The sequence below is a fragment of the Protopterus annectens genome, chromosome 8.part0 (assembly GCF_019279795.1).
Source record: "Protopterus annectens isolate FY-2018-M chromosome 8.part0, PAN1.0, whole genome shotgun sequence".
Lineage (NCBI taxonomy): Eukaryota > Metazoa > Chordata > Ceratodontiformes > Protopteridae > Protopterus > Protopterus annectens.
Window position 1 is genome coordinate 160,604,813 of NC_056741.1, and position 19,145 is coordinate 160,623,957.

Genomic DNA, 19,145 nt, shown 5'->3' on the forward strand with positions numbered 1-19,145 from the left:
ATGAAATGAGATACAATAATCTTTACCTTTCCTGGATCATCTCGAGGCCTCGGTACTTTTCGAAAGCATTTATTCAATGACAGATTATGACGTATGGAATTCTGCAAAGTGAAGTGTAAGCAAAATGTAATATCATTGTGTCACATTTTTAAACGTTGCTTACACAAAATATACACTATGTACAGAAGAAGGTGAAAAACTTTCAACAGGTTCTCTTGAATTATTATGAGCTTATTAAAAGAAACCAGAAGCAATAACCAGTAACCTCACCATTCATTGAATTGTAAAGTTGCTTCACAAAAGAATTACCAAAGTTTTCTAAATATGAGAAAGTCTTCTTTACTACAACAGTTACTGTTGGGGATCCCTGAACAAAGAATCATCTTCTAGCTTGTTTAGATTTGCTATGATTTTTATGTTTTAATGTACAATTCAAACTGAAGTGACAGTTACATTTGTAATTGCAATAGAAGGTAAGACTGTTACAGGCTTAAGGACATCAGGCACTAGCTAAGGAAGAACTCAGTCTTGTGTGTAACTGACTGCTGTCCTTCTACAAATATACAGTAATGTAGTAATCTTGTATATGCCACACTGAAAGCACTTCAGGACTACACCTTCAGTATCAAAGAACAGCAAATTTATGCACACAAAAGACAACAATGGTTTCTATAAACATATTCATTAAATATGTTTTTATGCGAAAGATCGCATGCTTGCAGAAGGGATCGAGTGGCAAGACGCTACGGTCTGCTAAGCTTGATTCCAGTATTTTATACCAGGTTACCGAGTGACTCTCTAGCATTCAGTTAGAACTAAACTTCCAAGTTATCTCCTGAAAATGCACACATTTGTCTAAAAGGTACTGATAAAAAGAAATAAAAAAGGCATAACAGTTGATTTCAGGCTGAGAGGTATGGTGCTCAGCCTGAAATGAAGAGAAAATTTGAGATATATACGTGTGTGTGTGTGTGTGTGTGTGTGTGTGTGTGTGTGTGTGTGTGTGTGTGTGTGTGTGTGTGTGTGTGTGTGTGTGTGTCTGTGTGTGTGTGTATATATATTTAAGCTCTGTGAAGGTTTACTTGCACCTCCAATAATGTTAGGAGTCTTTTATGACTACATGACCTGTTCTGACATGCTTTAGCACTTAACTTAGTCATATTATCATTTAACATAAAAAGCCAGACACCAGAGACAGTTAATTAGAAATACGCACAGATTTTAGTATATGTATAAATTACTGACTATTTCTTCGTATACCAAACTATTACATATAAGCAAACATTAGTCTGGAAAAATAAAAAAAAAGTGCAGACATCAACTCTTAAAAGTTGCTTTGTGAAGTAAATAATAGATATACAACCTGCCAAAACTACAAGGTTTGGCTAAATAAGAGACTTATTCCAGTGATCAAACCAAAACTTGACCACGGCTCCATGGAGTACAGGGAATAATCCCTGATTATGGCCCAGATGATCTGGCTCAGGCAGTTGAGAAGTCAGGCTAGAGAGAATAGAAGTAATTAGCCAATGCCATCTCACTAGCGGTCTAATCACTGTAGTACTAGGGTCTAGCACAGGAATGCCCAGTACACCTGAATCCTTTTTAGTGATGTGAGCTTGACTTCAGCAAGCTAGTGATGGTAGTCTCAGGCACAGATATGAGTCAGTACTATGGCATAGGTGCACAAGTCAGTCACTAAGTTTGAGGCTTGCAAAAAAAATACCCCTGAGCTCCACCTTCAGAATGACAGCTATGGGGGGGTGAAGACAAGTAACATCTGACCCTTAAACACAAGCAGCCACAATTGGAGGTGGTGAAGCCATTCTCCTCATACCAGTGTGAGAAGGTCATTCTCTGCCTACTCCCTTGCATGTCCATTCAAACTTTAATCGCATTTGTGGGATCATGCCCTATTAAGCCTAGGTCAGCGCCCCTAAAACTTGTTTTTGGGTGGGTATGCTGCATTAGCCCCCGGCTGTTCACTGCTGTGATCTTGAACTTATTTTCTTGAAAGAAAAAAGCATAGAACAAGTGATAAAAAAACAAAAATATGAATGACACAAGTGTGATCAACTGCAGCAACTTAAACATTTTTGGTGGGGGGGGGGACTCTGGGTTTTCCTAACACTGAACACGAACAGAATTTTACTGTTAGAGTCCTCAATGGAGTTTCTAGATGCAGTCACAGTATTGCAATTTTGTGCCATCTAAACTGGCTTTATAGCTTTTGGATGGAGTTTAAAGATTCATATGAGCACACTTCCTCTTATTCAAATGAGCCTTTGGTACCCTATCTGAATGCCTTGGAGCTTTTTCTCAGCGTCAGTGTAGCTGAAGGCAGTCTCTTGCATTGCTATTGTCTGTCAAATATATATCACCTCTGTTCAGAGCCGGTCTCGCTGGTAATTATGGAGCCAGCCCTACTCTACATATACAGCCTCAAGTGCCACCAACATTCAGTCATACCCTTCTTTACCTACCACTATACCACTGAGCCACAAGTTACGTCTGCACTTCTTATCTTCCAAAGTCTCCATCTTCTTTCCAATGTATATAATCTGACTGCTTAACTCCACAGATTTATTTTATACATTTGCCAGTTGCCAGTCTGTGCTGCAGTGAGAGCTCTGAATCATGTAATCTCTTCAAATCACTACACAACATCTCAAACTGTGAGTAAACTGAGTCACTTTCATCTGATGTTGCAAAGTTTCCATGACGCTATTTAAGACCACGTAAGAGATCGCGGATTGCTTTCTTCCCTTAATGGCTGCTCCACATCTAGAAGGTGACCATCATCTTCCTTTTGATCCTCTACAAAGATCTGTTTTTGCATTTTCTAAATTCTGATAAAAGCATTATACACAGATCTAATTAATTTACCACTTTTAACAACACTGTGTTGGACAACACTCTTTAATCCCAAAAGCACTTTAATTTGCTTTAACTCATTCCCTCCAGTACAGGCTACAGCTCTTTCGAGTGCGTAAATTTAACTTCCAGTGGGTGTGGCTTGAGCCTTTACAAAATGAAGTTATTACCTTACAGTTCTAACAGGTACTCATTGACAGAGTTCAGATATCAAAACAGTTGTGTTTGCCTGTATGCTTCTGACAGGGTGAAGTGAGTGTCGGCCCTCATGAAAGTTCCTATGAGTTTGTTAATTCTTGAATATTATGTGACTATTCTGAAGTTCATCTGATTAATTGCTATTTTGCATTACTTTTAGTCTGCTTTTTAAGGTATGTCCTATTTATGTTGTTTTGTCACATGGCTAATTTGATATGCAGGAAACAAAGATTAACTGATTGACCCCAAGACATGACAGGATAAAGATATGTACCTGGCTATAGCCTGGAGTAAATGTCTGGAATAATGAGATAAAGTGGAAGTGATATTTTCATTAAAAATAGAACACTTTCACATCTTTGCCCTGTAACTGGACCCTCTTGGGGAGTGCATCATGAAGTGTCAATGATCTCCAAAATGTTCTACCTGGAGGACCTGGAGTTTAGGCGTCATGACTACAATGGCCAAAATGTTAGGTAGAGTTACCTGTCCCTTCAAAAGTCATAATCTTCAATGGTTTGAGCACAAATGCATTCTCAGAGACTGGGATTTAAAAAGAAAAAAATCTAGCTAATCTAAGCTACCATAAAGCAATGCAATACGACAGAATTTATAGATTTTAATTATTTACATACAAACAGTTTTGGTCTCAGCTTTACATACGAGTGCTCTGAAAGTACAACTAATTATTTTTATTTTGTTTGTACAAGTATGGAAAAAGGCGTTGGATCCAAATGATATACATAGGATAGTCCACTACAGAGTAACCTGCATGGTATAGTTGTCAACCTTATCCCACTTTAAGCTCCCTAACATTGGGTGAGCTGATACTTGCCCACAGATCTTGCAATTAATGAGTTGATTTTCAAAGAGAATCTACATCTTTCATTTTTTTATTAACTGTGGACATAAAATGATGTGGATGCATACTGGAAAAACTGTGGTCAAACCAGACATACACTTCTATTTAGCAGCAAGGTATATAGTTATCCTACAAACAAGGATTATACATCTTGTGGCAGTAAAAATAACATTTATTTTGTAACAGAATATAATGTTGTAAGTTTAGTTATTAATTTTGTACTGAAATTCTGGAATACACTGAAGAATGGTAAAGTGTTAACCGCTACTATACCAGATAAACAGAACATTTCTTTTATGAGATGCATGAATATTTTTGCTTATTTAGCACACAGCCATTATAAAAGACTCTCTACTAAAATTACTAAAATGATAGCTGTTTCTCTTGGTGAGCCACAAAATGGCTTATTGTGGTAGTTTTAATACTTGTAAGTTTGTTTCACCATTACATAAAGTTAATAATATTAAATTTAAAGGTAAAAGGTAGTTTCAACTGACTGACAAAAGGTGTGTTATATGCCATCTGGTGAGACTGCGATTTGTATTATACTGGAGTTTTAAGATGGGAATACAAGAACAGCATTTACCTTTAAGCATTACTGGTTAACAGATGTTTTTTTTATATACTCTTAGTCCATTACCTTTAGTGCAGCAGGAGTTCCTCATCACTCCCATAACAAAGTCGGGAATGATTTCAGTCTTACGTAAATAAAGCCCCAAGCATTGATGGTTTACCTGGTGAAGTCTACAGGCAGTTACCACCAACAGCCCCTTCAGTTTCTTTTTAATGCATTAGCTCAAGACTTTACCCGTTTCACAGTTGTGCTCACTTGGAAATAACCCCTTCTGTTCTCAATATGTAAACAAGTCAAAGAACCATCCTCCCCTTCTAGTTATACACCTGTTTCATTGGTTAATATTGATAACAAGATCTACATGGGAATATGAGTGGCCAGAGTAGCACTTTTACTCCCTTCTGGATTTATTAAGAATTAAGCTTCTTGGAGTCATGTTTTAAGAGCAGCATTATGGTTGGAGTGGGGTCATGTTAAAGTTCGTATGGCCTCCCTGACAGTAGATGCAGAAAAAGCATTCGATTTGATGTCCCGAGTTTGTTCCACTTTCCATCTGCTTCTATCAAATATATTGCTACTGTATACCAAGGGTCAGCAATATTAACACTAAGAATAGGTCCATATATTTTTCCATTCTTCGACAAGGGTGTCCTCTAGTACTGTTACTTCTTACTACTGCCATAGAGCCTCTAGCGCAAGCCCTGCAGTTAATTCTCAATGAAGAACAGGCCTCAGTTACGTCTGTGGTAGTAACTGAGGCTAATCAACTTAATCAGGAGGAATCAGTCTCTTTGTAGATGACATATTAATTTTCTTGCTGAATCCCATATGGGATTTGATCAAAAGTTGATCCCTCATAAATGAGTGGCACTCTTTCTCTGGCTAAAAGCAAATCCCCATAAATATGTGATAATGTGCTGTGCTGTTGATATATCTCAGCTGAGGATGCCTCACCTTGATCCTATTCTTATCCTACATTCATTTAAATATCTAGGAATGAGTCTGGTAAAAACTTCAGAGGAGACTAGGTTATCAATCAAGTAATGGAACATGTGGAATCTCTCTTCTGAGATCAAACTTATCTTAATAAAAAATGGTACTATACCCCACATTTATTTTTACATCTCACATAGGCTACCTATGAGGATTCCATCTACAACCTTAAAGAAATGGGATGCAACTATCAGAAGTTTTCATTCGTTCCCATCCTACCTAAGAGGCAATTCTGCAGTTTATTACTCTTCACAATCTTGTGGGGGGAATTAGACTTCCCAATATCAAAATTACCTATTAAGCCACCATGTTATGCCTTTATGGCAAGCTGTATAACACCAAGCAGTCTCCTCCCTGGGTTCAGCCTATGGCGGCTTCCCTATACTCAAAGCTACAGCCACTGCAAGCATCTCTTCAAGCCCAAAATGATCAAGCTAATCAGCTGTTACCACTTACTATCGCACAGGGATATTATTGTAAAGCTACTTCAATTGCAGCCTTGCAATATGTGAATACTCTACAAAGAGGCATCCAAAATTCTCAGAAGTACTGACTCACCTGGTGTTTTAGCAACTTTACATTTTAGTATGATACTTGGCCTCACTCTTTAAAGAACTCCTTGTTTGGATTATCACTCGTTTGTTAAATTGCTGGATCGCATATGATGGGAGAAGACAGTAGCAAGCATATTTTTGGCTTTTACTAGACTCTACCCATACATGATGGAATTGCTTCCCTCCTGACCATAATCCTTTACTTCATGGCCTGTCTGCACCAGGCAGCAATAACAGCAACATTTACTTTTTAATTCCAGTTAATTGGTTAAATGTTTCTGTAGTAATATATTGGAAAGTTTTATTATAATTATCTCTTCTTTGTGATACTGATGAATAGCACTAAGTTACTACTGTGACAAAGTACATAGCTTTGTTTATACTGCCTGCTGTCTTGTGCCACTATTTGCTTTGATACAGCAAGCAAAACAGAAAACAAATACACAGAACCAACAAGCTTACTTCACCACATTTAATTGAACAAAGTAAAACATTTAAAAGGGAGACTTCCTTTAAAAGTAGGCTAAAGACCATCAGTGTCTTTTCATGCCTTGCTATGAAACTCAACCCAGTTTTGTCTTCGAGATCCTTGGTCACCAATATGGTGGGGTATGAGGCAGTTAAAGGTTATGTGAGGGGGTACATTAGTTGCAGATTAATTTTATCACTGTTGACTTCAGTCCATCAGAGACATGGGAGTGAATTTGCAATTTCCCAGCTAGTGATCAAGGTTTCATTTGAACAGGGTCAGGGATGAAATCTGCTTCACCTACACGGAAAGCTCATTCCACAGCACTGGAATCCTTTGATACACACCTCAGTCCAGCATGTTCTATTTATGTCACAAAGTTCAGGTCCTTGGATCTAGTGTTTCTGGCACTGTTTGTTTTGCAGATATGCAAGTGGTCCATCAGAGCTGGATTTAAGGATGCCTTATATACCAGGCACAGATCGCCTTTCAGTAACCTGTATGACACTTAAGTACAGAGATAGGGCATTAAGGCGATCCATGCAAGACATAGTGTTCATACACTGGATTCTCCTGTGAGGAACCTTTGAGGGTGTTTCTACTGTTGCATGTGCCTGGTTAGGTACATGACAACAGTGGCATTGTATTTAGTAACAGGCCTAATAAGGACTGAGTAGAGTAGTGCTATAACTTCCTTGGACCTGGATGCCATACCCTTGCTTATGAATTGGGCGACATAAAATGATTTTCTTACTATTTTAGCTATGTGTTGGTCGAAGGCCAGATTACTCTCTACATATGTTCCCAGATCCTTAACTATCAGGTCAATTCTTAGGGGTGTTTTATTAATGAAGTAATTAACTTAGGTGGACAAATTCCCTAGGGCACTATAATGCATTTCTTCATGTTGAGTGGCTTTGACACAAGTCATTTGTTTTGTATCAGACCCTCTGTAGGATGCTGATGTCATGGCGAATCTTGATACCTCCTAATTTACAGTCATCTGTGAAGTTGGGGAGCTTGAGAACTTTGGCATTAGTAGATATCAAACAGAAGCAGGCCCAATACGGAGCCCGGGGGTACTCCACTGGTGAATGGTCTTCTTGTGGAGGTGGTCTCATGGACTCTGACTTCTTGGGTCCTATCTGTCAGCCAGCCAGCAATCCAGCGAGTTATGTAGGAATTCATGCTTATTTCTAAGAGTTTGTCAACAATACCTAAGTGGGGTATTGTATCAAATGCCTTGGCTATGTCAAGGTAGTGGTATGCACTGTTTTCCTCTCATCCATAGCCTCTGGGACCCTCTTGAAGAAGTCTACCTGGTTTAGTAGGCAATACCTTCCCTTAACAAAGCCAAACTGGGATGGGTCCATGTCTGTAGGTTGCCAATGTCCTCGTTGATCATTTCCATGATAAGTCTAATATGCAAATCCCTGGAATGAATTATCAGACTGATAGGTTTGTAGTCATCAGGGTTGGTTAACAGTCTACTCCTATAAAGAAGGATGACTTCTGTGGCCCTTCATCACCTAGCATATAACCTGTTTTGATGCTGTAGTTGAAGTGTGCCTCAAGTGGACCTGCCAAGTCATGTTTTAGCTATTTAAGAGGCAACTAAATATATTGTTGGGGCCCACTGAAGCAGTGTCTTTGGCCTTAATGAGTGCAGCTAAGACCTGCTTCCTGTTTCAAACGATGTAGTGGGGGTGAAGATAGAGCTACATTTATCAGCCAGTAAATTTGCTGTCAATCTGGACAATTAAAGTTGTACAATTTACCACCAGTTTTGCACACTGCTGAGTGTTACTTTTAAGGTTCCAGACATAGCTGTAGAAGGCCTTGTGATTGTCCTTAGCTTGGGAGGCTATCCTAAACATGTAACTGGCCTTACTGGACTTTATTAAACCTCTTAGGGTCTTGTTTAGTTGAATCAAAGAGATCATCTCTATGAGAGTTTCTCGTTCTGATTTTGGACATGACCTTTTTTTTTTGTTATATACCCTGTTAAAAAGTCAAGGATTGCACCAGACGAGTTTGTTTTTGATGTTATGTCTGGGCTTACATGTGGTAGGTACAGCACCTCAATGCAGCCATTTACATGTTTACTCAGGGTTTCTGTAAATAATTCTGCATAGGTAGCCGTGTTCTTGAGGTTTGCGGGCAGGATTGCCAGATTTCCGACTGGCCAGGTAGAGACAAACAAAGTGAAGACTTAAAAAAAAGGTCTTTCACTGGAAGTGAGACTAAAAAAAAAACAAAAGTAGCTCTGTGTTTATATTTTATTTGATTGGCCCGGGCCAATCAAAAATCGCTAAACAAGGAGCTACTTCTGTTTAATGCGGAACATCGCAGTTCCGCATTAAACAGAAGTAGCTCTGTTTTGCGATTTTTTGACTGGCCCATATACTGGTATACGGGCCAATCAAAAATCGCTAAACAGGAAGCTACTTCTGTTTAATGCGGAACTGCGATGCTCCGCATTAAACACAAGAAGCTCTGTGTTTAGCGATTTCTGACTGGCCCATATGCTGGTATATGGGCCAATAAAAAAAAAACAAAAAAAAACAAAGTGGAAGCTGCCCAGGATTTAAACCGGCAGTGCGGGACTCGGGATCAGGCTGCTGATCTCGGGACAGTCCCGCCCAAATAGGGACGTCTGGCAACCCTGTTTGAGGGAGACATGAATTTTAACAAACTGTAAGTTATGCTATTTTATGTAAGTAATATATGGATTGTAAACGTTTCTAAAAATTATCTAAAAATATTCTGTACAATATGGCGAGTTTTCACAGCTTCTGCTGAAAAAGGGCATTGCCCATTTAGACTTAGATAGATTGGTAAATAAATAAATACAATTTATCAGTCATATTCTTCTGCATGCACAGCATCCATTATTGTAATTTTTAAACCTTTCTAGGCTGTGACCTCTAGCCTGATGTATTCTCAAGTCTATAAGTACTATAACTGGCAAACTCTTCATTATATACTCTATGGGACCTCACTAAGCTCTTCAGATTTAATTTTCTAGTTTATGACATATTAACAATAGAGAGTAATTCAGCTAGGATGTGATATACCTCTGCAACAAACAGCATCATGAATTGACAATGCTGATGGTCACTTTTACTCAGAGTGTTAGTCACTACAGACTTCTGTAAGCATGACATCTGGCAGACTTCCTCCACAGTCATAAATATGCAACAAAGGTATTCAGATATGACTCCTGTTTAGTTAGGCTGTGTGCTCGAGTTTTCTTGTGTCTGAAGAGTGCGTAGATGTAGTACTTAGACTTCTATCTCCCCTATTTTCTCTTTATTATAAGGAAAATGGCTGGATAAAGCTATTTGTTCATTGTGAAATTGGAGGCGTTGTAGTTTCAAGAAATTATATTCACTTAGATGGTAACAAAGCAGGACAAAATCTATTTTGGTGGAAAAGGTTGAGTAGTGAAGAAGAATGAAATGTGACCTCATGGCTCAGTGCTGGTACTGAAGAGGCTACAGTGACAGAGAGTTTCACAGTAAAGGACATTAGCGTACCCCTTGAAGGAATATTGCATGATCTGAAGCTTTTGGCTGGTTATTTGAGTAGATTTGCCAAATAACTGGAGTCCCATGAGGTAAATGATAACAAGGAAAAACAGCTACATAATGCTCTGCACTGATATAAGAAGCTGCTGGTCATGGTGAAAATAACATACGGTTTATACAGACTACAAACTGGTGAGTGTAGAAGGCTAAGTGAGAAGGAGTAATCTGTGGGTGAGTAACGTACTGAAGGATGAAGAATGTTCTGATTGTTTGAAATTTATTAAAACCAAAAAGATGCTCGGAAATGGATTTGCAAAAAAGGTCAAAGACTTACAAATAAGTCAACTTTTCTTACTGTACTTAAGGTATTTTCCAACACAGCAAGCAAGTATTCATGAATGCCATGTCAGCATTAGCAAAGTTACAAGTGTCACAAAAGACTGAACATACTATATATGTGTAATTTTAATTAGTGGTTTAAGCCTCAGTACTAACAAGCCTAATGTAATGTATGCTGATATACAAAGAAGACTTATTAATTTTGTAATTATACTTCTATAAGGCTGATTGAAATTATAGTACTTTCAGTAAGTATAACAGAGAATATGAAAAGCTGTATGATTACAGCTTGTATATGCATGAGTGTGTGTGTTTGTGTGTGTGTATATATATATATATATATATATATATATATATATATATATATATATATATATATATATATACACACACACACACACACACGTGTATGTGTATATATATATATATATATATATATATATATATATATATATATATATATATATATATATATATATATATATATATATATATATATATGTGCGTGTGTTTCTATATGGGTCTACTTTAAAGGATCGAAATTTCACAACATTGAACCTCTAACCACTGAAGATAAGATGATCGAAGCTGTGAAATATTGAACATAAAAAAAAAATCTAACTGCTGAAAACATCATCTTTCACATATTTTCCAGTGGGGGCAAGCTCTCCTACACCCCGTGCTACTTAAATATACCAACTCCAAGATCGCAGTGAAGAGAATGGTAAACTTCCTGTTCCGCACTGTACGGCGATCTTCTTTCACAAGGTTCGATATTTCCCAACTTGATCATCTGGTCTTCACTGATCATAGACCTACATATCATGCTATTGTGTATGACTGAACTAATTTAATGTCAAATTGAGAACACCGACAAAAACGTTTGAACATACACATCGTAAATGAAAATACTGATTGAATATCAAGAAAGGAAAACTATTTCCTCTTCTGATATTAACACTAAAACCCCCCATAAGACTAACCTCAGATTCAACTGAATAGTGTCAGTGTTACAGGAGAGTTTTTATGAAGGTATGGTGTAGGGTTAGGGGAAGGTCCACCCTCTCTGCACCACCTTAGTAATTGGTGGTGACCCTAATCCTTCCCTCAACCCTAACCGTTCACCTTGCCTTCATAAAAACCTTCTCATAACACTGCCACTACACAAGACACACTCAGACATGCATTCGCAAACATACACAAAACTACATCTATCCCCAAACCTAACCCTGACCCTAACCCTTAAATACAAAAACTTGCACACAAACTCATACCATAGCTAAAAACTGGAATAACCTCCCTTCTTCTATATCTTCTTCCTCTACTATCACACAATTCAAAAAATCCCTCTAATCACACCACAGGAAAACCTGGATTTGCCCATATAAAACATAAAGATGACTGTATTTCTAATTCCGCTTTGCCTCTTTCTTAATCTTCCTACTGCTGAAATAACACAAGATTATAAGGTCTAGACTTGTAGACTTGTAATTATTTCATAGTTGATTGTGACAGTTTAAGCTCACCATTGTTATTATGCATGTCTCTGTGCTGTCATTGTCTGTTTGTCTGTTTTTGTTACTTAATCTAATTGTGGAGCTTTTCTCTCCGGGCCTCCACTGAAAAAAAAAAAAAAAAAAACATATATATATATATATATATATATATATATATATATATATATAAATGGGTCCCCTTCATTTGGTCAGTGGTTGTTTGACAGGTGGATGTGAATGTTTTTTTGGGTCAAGCTTCCTGTTTATCAAACTGACATTTTTCCAGATGTGTGTTTCAATGAAACAGGTGTGTGGGATGTGTATTATATATATATATATATATATATATATATATATATATATATATATATATATATATATATGTTTACATAAATACATAAAGAAAGAAGGTGTACTTTTATAAATCAAAATACCCAAATGTTAATGTTGCTAATGTCGATATAAAACAAAACTTCTGCTTCTTTTGGATATAAAACAAAACTAAAAAAAAATAAATAAAAAACATTGGCACTTTACTGTGCATGCTCTGAGACAAATCCTTGGAACATGCAACAATAAAACATTGATTTTTTTCAGGAGGGCAAACCTCACTGAACACCCCCACTGCTAATTATATGTACTAATTCACCAGTAACTGGGGGATCTCTTCCACCTGTTAACCATCTGTTTTGTCCACCAAAGTGTGCTGACACAACAAATTCACTGAGAAGAATGAACACTGGAAATATGAACTACCAAAGCACACACCATTGCAAAACGAAGCTTAACAGGTTTTTTTTTTCAACAGTTGTTAGGTTATATGTTATTAATCTTATAACCGAAAAGGTTAGCAGAGCTAAAGATGGTATGAATAGTTTTGAAGTACAACATTTAACTATGGTAAATATTGGATGGGCTGGAGTAAAATGATAAAACAAAGATGTTTTTTCACCACTGAGGTACTACCGAGCAGCAGACCAGGTATCCCCTGTCCAAGGGCTGACGGAGGGTTATAGACAAAATGAAAATGTCAGTAATTATGGATATTCCACTGATAAGATTATTATTTACTATGATAACACCTTGAATTATGATATGGAGTGCTTTGGGTACATCAGGTGTACAAATATATGTGAAAATAAAAGGTTGACATATTGAATTACATCAGACAATATTCATGATATCTCACAAAAGGTAACAAAATAGTGGAAATGTGAAATGGAGCCAGGTTGAGAAGTTTAGATAAGTGGGACATGTTTGGTGCTTAATACATGTTCATAGATATTCATAGGTTAATACTAATACATGTTCATAGATATTCATAGGTTAATACTAATACATGTTCATAGATATTCATAGGTTAATACTAATACATGTTCATAGATACTCATATGTTAATACTAATACATATTCATAGATATTCATAGGTTAATACTAATACATGTTCATAGATATTCATAGGTTAATACTAATACATGTTCATAGATATTCATAGGTTAATACTAATACATGTTCATAGATATTCATAGGTTAATACTAGTGCTAACTGTCCTTGTGAACCATTTTAAGCCTAGGCAACTACCCCATGTGAGGATCAAACCGTGCACCTTGTGTTTATAAGTTAAACACCTTAACCATTATGCCAACTTCCCCTTGGGCATGGTTGTTTTATCCTTAATGGATTCATTCTTATATTTTAATTTTATATCAAGTGAAGGAATTACATTTGAATACAGGCAATTTTGTAAAATTAAAGGCAATATGATAGCTTGCATTATCTTACTAATGCAATGAAGTTTATCATCATTTTTAAAACAGCTGTAGTTCATAAAGGTATGCTGATTAATACCGGGATGCATTACTGCTGAATATCGGTTATGTAGATCACCTTTATAACTTCAGTTTTATTATATGTAACTGGATCAGTACTCCCACACTTCACTGTTAAATATTCTGCAGAGTGTCTTTTCATGTGGACTATAGATCATCGCTCATTTAACAAGTATTATGGGTACTGTGTGAACCGGTGGTATGCTTTCAATAGGTTGTCCACTTTACCCCACCATAATGTGGCCACAGAGTTGGTACAGGCAATTTAGAGGCCGTTATGGATATAGGTGGCTCCCCCCCTTAAAAATGATTTTTGTGTTTATGTTTTTTTTCTGTTATGATTTTCAGTAAAAAAATGGAAAAGCATAAATTGTCTTGTAACTTGACCAAATGAAAAAAAATAATAATAACAATACTATGGAGGTGACTCAATATTCATCAAAAACAGTCACATCTCAAGACTGGTTAAGCAGTGGGACTCACCTGAGATCTCCATTTCCAGCCCACCATAAGCAAAGTCCCATACTTTATTATTGCAAGTTACACGTCCGCTTTATGACCCAGGATACCCATACTACATACCTCAATGTACTGTAATTGCTTTGCATTGAACCCAACACTGTATTCCTGGGCTATTTCAGCTACCGCACTATAAACTGGAAAATGTAATCATTTTTCAATAAGCAGGCCTAAAGATTCCCAGACTTAGTTAGTACAAATGCTCTAGACCAGCTAGCCCGTACATACTAGGGCCATCAACAAACTAGTACTGATCCTCACAAACATGGAGGAACTTTGCACCCACCCATGCGAAATGTCCTCTCCTGTAAGATCAGGCCATCAAGCTGCCTACTTTGAAACCTCTGACACCTTGAATGTTTAGGAATTATTCCAAAGCAAACTTTTTACTACTGAGTGATACTCTGGCAAAATTTTAAGTCCACACACCATATGAACTCTACTGCCTGTGCTGAATTGTTCACAGAAAACCTTATACAATCATGTAAACAAGTCCACTAAGGCAGCTGTACCCACCCAGAGTAACCACAGGACTAACTCAAAGAACAAGCCACCACAGTGTGGAATCCCAATATGAACAAGTTATACAACAAAAGCAAGCCATGACCAAAACTAGGAAGTGCGATGCCCAGCAAGGCAAGAAAGCCCTAATAAAACTAAATAAGCAACTCAGGAGTCTTATCAAATCCACCAAATCCAAAACTTAAGGTAAAGATAGTTTCACAGGAAAGATCAAGAACAACCACAAGGCCTTCTTCAGCTATGTCATCAATCTCAAAGGTAATATACAACAGTGTGCTAAACTAATTCTAAATAGAATCAACTACATGTAGCCAGGGGAAACATCAAATCTATTGACTGATAAATTTAGCTGCAATTTTACCTCAGTACTCCCAATACCCTATAAGAGATACCATTGACCATAACTCCCCCATCTAACCTCCCCCCCACTATCACTAGCAAGCAGGTCCTCAATGTTCTCTTCAAGGCATAAAAATATTACTTCAGTAGGCCCTGATAATATCCCAGGATGTCTTCTTAACAGCATGAAACATAACCTATCAAGCTCTGTAAGAACACTGGTCAGCCTTAGCCTGCAAACTAGTTTCATGCCTAGCGAATGGAGGACTATAAATTTATCCCTCTGCACAAGGCTAAGCCATCTACTGACCTGGATAATTACAGACCCATATGTTTGACTAGTCTCAGATGTAAGGCTATGGAAAGAATAATCATAGACATTATAAATAAAGAGATGGGAAATCTTCATACACTGGATCCGACACAGTTTGATTTCATCAAGGGCAGATCATGCCTGCTCAACCTGGTGGACTTTTTTGAGAAAATCATCAAAGCTAAGGATGACAGCAAAATGGTACACCGTGCCTACCTTGACCTGGCCAAAGCATTCAACAGTATTCCACATTGAAACATTGTTAACAAACTCATGGATGGGAGTAAACCCCTAGGTCACCTGTTGGACAACCAACTGGCAAACACGACAGAAGAATTCGGTATAGGGGACTCCATCTCCAAAAAAAACATTACCAGCAGAGTCCCTCAGCACTTATGCTGGGACCAATACTATTTGCAGACACATTTAGGAAGTCAAAGCTAACACTAAAGGCCTCTGGTTTACAAAATATATGGATGACTGCAAGCTTGGAGCAATAATAGAATCTTCCAAGAACACTAATATTTCCCAAGAGGGTTTGTCACAAACTTTCACAAACTAATAATTGCTGTCAGAGCTATGGTCTAAAACTGAATGGCAAAATATGTATAACAGCATCCTTTGGAAAGTCAGATACCTCTGGGAATGACCACAGACAATACACCCCCTAACAGAAGACCCAGTGGTTAAGGACTGAGGAACATATGTGGACAGACACTTGGCTACTGTTATAAGGAACTCATTCTGTATTGTTTGACTTACAAGCAAGAGTATGACATTCGAGTCTAAAGATGTCATTATCCCACTGTACTCAGCCCTCATTATGGGTCTAAAGATGTCATTATCCCGCTGTACTCAGCCCTCATTACAGGTCTAAAGATGTCATTATCCTGCTGTACTCAGCCCTCATTATGGGTCTAAAGATGTCATTATCCTGCTGTACTCAGCCCTCATTACGGGTTTAAAGATGCCATTATCCCGCTGTACTCAGCCCTCATTACGGGTCTAAAGATGTCATTATCCCGCTGTACTCAGCCCTCATTACGGGTCTAAAGATGTCATTATCCCGCTGTACTCAGCCCTCATTACGGGTCTAAAGATGTCATTATCCCCCTGTACTCAGCCCTCATTACGGGTCTAAAGATGTCATTATCCCGCTGTACTCAGCCCTCATTATGGGTCTAAAGATGTCATTATCCCACTGTACTCAGCCCTCATTACGGGTCTAAAGATGTCATTATCCCGCTGTACTCAGCCCTCATTATGGGTCTAAAGATGTCATTATCCTGCTGTACTCAGCCCTCATTATGGGTCTAAAGATGTCATTATCCCGCTGTACTCAGCCCTCATTACCAGTCTAAAGATGTCATTATCCCGCTGTACTCAGCCCTCATTACGGATCTAAAGATGTCATTATCCCGCTGTAATCAGCCCTCATTAGATCAGTCATTAAATACAACGTTCCCTTCAGTATGTACTTTACCAGACATATGCAACAACTGGAACATCCACAGAAGCCCCTCACAAAAGGAATACAAGGAGAAAACCACACAGAATAGAATATGCAGACCATCACAAAACCTTATCTTTATACTCAGTCTCCTATAGACTACTGAGAGGTGATCTGTGTCTGGCTTACAAGGAATTATATGACCAATACCGATGGAATTGCTACACATCCACAACAGCATTAGAAATACTCGATCAATGGCCCTAAACAACATTTTCAGCACAAATAGAACACTTTGAAGACAGAGATATGTAACTCAGAGACTAGCCCTACTCTGGAATGGGCTTTCCATCCCTGTTTGTCTCTGATCCTATTCAAATGCAACATGGAGCAACGGATGGGGAACCGGAGATTTACCTTGGGACTGGCAGGTATACCTCAATTGGGCAGAGGCATTTATAAATGCTCTGCCACCTAAACACAGCTATATGCCCTTGGGTAATTTATCCTATCATTTACAAAATGGAAAAAAACTGCCAGGCTTAAAAAGGCTTCTTAAGACTGCTAGTCCAGTAATCACCTATGAACAGGTGCATTTATCAACTTTATTTTTTTATGTTACTGCATATGATGGAATATATGGTATCCAAATCCTGAAGTCTAGTCTTCTCCACCACAGGAGCCTTGTTTGTTGATAAAACATGCTCCTCCCATCAAGAAAATTTCAGTATTCTATTAAAAGGGACATACACTTCTTGTCTGGAACTTATTGGTAAATACTTGTTATAATAAGTAAACTTTGCAGAGAAAAGTACCGACCGGATGTGTATGAAAAGTACCGACTGGATGTGTATGAAAAGTACCGACTGGATGCGTATGAAAAGTACTGACTGGATGCGTATGAAAAGTACTGACTGGATGCGTATGAAAAGTACTGGTGAATGTGACTTTCTCTTGCTCATTTGATTCCCTTAATCCTCATTTCCACCCCCAAAAGTGGTTAGTAGTAGAGGTTAAGGGGGACAGCAACCTCCCCTAATAACAGAATTAACTAAAAATACTACAATCAAACTTTTGCAAGTAGTCAAGTATACACGCAGTTAAACAAACAGAGAATCTCATCACCCACTGAAAGTTACATTTCTAGATGTATGTCACACTGTTTATATTCCCAGATGATATTTAGAAATGAGTCTGGAAGCAAATTCACCTACATTCTCAGACAATGACTGCAGAAACAGCTAGTAAACACATGACTCTTAATGATAGGTAGACAGTTTTCTTTCATTTGTGATAATTGTCATTTTATGTATTCTCTTTTACTATCTTTGACCTAGACAGCCATTTCACAGAGACAATCTCCACCATCAAATACTAGGACTACTGCATGATTCAATCACTAAACTTCTATTTCCACATAGATAAAGTGAGAGCCAAGATAAACTCCCTCCTCTTCTGGGACAAAAGATCCCCCCTCTTCTATCCCAATCAGCCAGCATAGCCATTGGCAAAGGAGTTCCAAATATGCTTCTGCCACAATCCAGACAGCATCTGCCGATTCATTACAAACTCACTTCTCAGCAAGCGTTTCACCCAAGAAAACGCAGACTGACCTTTCATAAACAATTATCTAACCTACATTTGGGATTCCAACTCTACAAACTACTCCAACCCCAAACATTTACTCCCATTGCAGCTAGACTTCATGAAAAAACTCCTCATACCACCTGAGACAAGTTCTCAATTCTCATTACCCCTAGACTCAAACTCCACAGCACTGCACATGCTCTGTCACACCAGCTCTCATTATCCGTAGAACCAAACTCCACAGCACTGCACATGCTCTGTCACACCAATTCTCATTACCCCTAGACTCAAACTCCACAGCACTGCACATGCTTTGTCACACCAACTCTCATTACCCTAGAACCAAACTCCACAGCACTGCACATGCTCTGTCACACCAGCTCTCATTATCCGTAGAACCAAACTCCACAGCACTGCACATGCTCTGTCACACCAACTCTCATTACCCTAGAACCAAACTCCACAGCACTGCACATGCTCTGTCACACCAGCTCTCATTACCCCTAGAACCAAACCCCACAGCACTGCACAAGCTCTGTCACACCATCTCTCATTATCCCTAGACCCAAGCTCAACAGAACTGCACATGCTTTCTCCTCTCAGGCACCTACTCTTCGACAACCCCTCCCTATCGGCATTAAGGAAATCAACACTTATTCCAAATTCAGAATGCAGCTCACAAAGCATTTCCTCATC

The 19,145-nt window shown here is 38.2% G+C and overlaps 1 protein-coding gene across 4 annotated transcripts in view; it reads right to left on the reverse strand.

Annotated features, from left to right (window-relative positions):
• The window catches only part of FOXJ2 (forkhead box J2), a 1,179,137-nt gene that overhangs the window by 244,648 nt on the left and 915,344 nt on the right, over window positions 1–19,145 (reverse strand). For all 4 annotated transcript variants that reach the window (XM_044079672.1, XM_044079673.1, XM_044079674.1 and 1 more), the window contains one exon: window positions 27–101. In XM_044079672.1, the coding sequence (XP_043935607.1) occupies window positions 27–101 (75 nt within the window). The remainder of the gene's footprint in view (window positions 1–26; window positions 102–19,145) is intronic.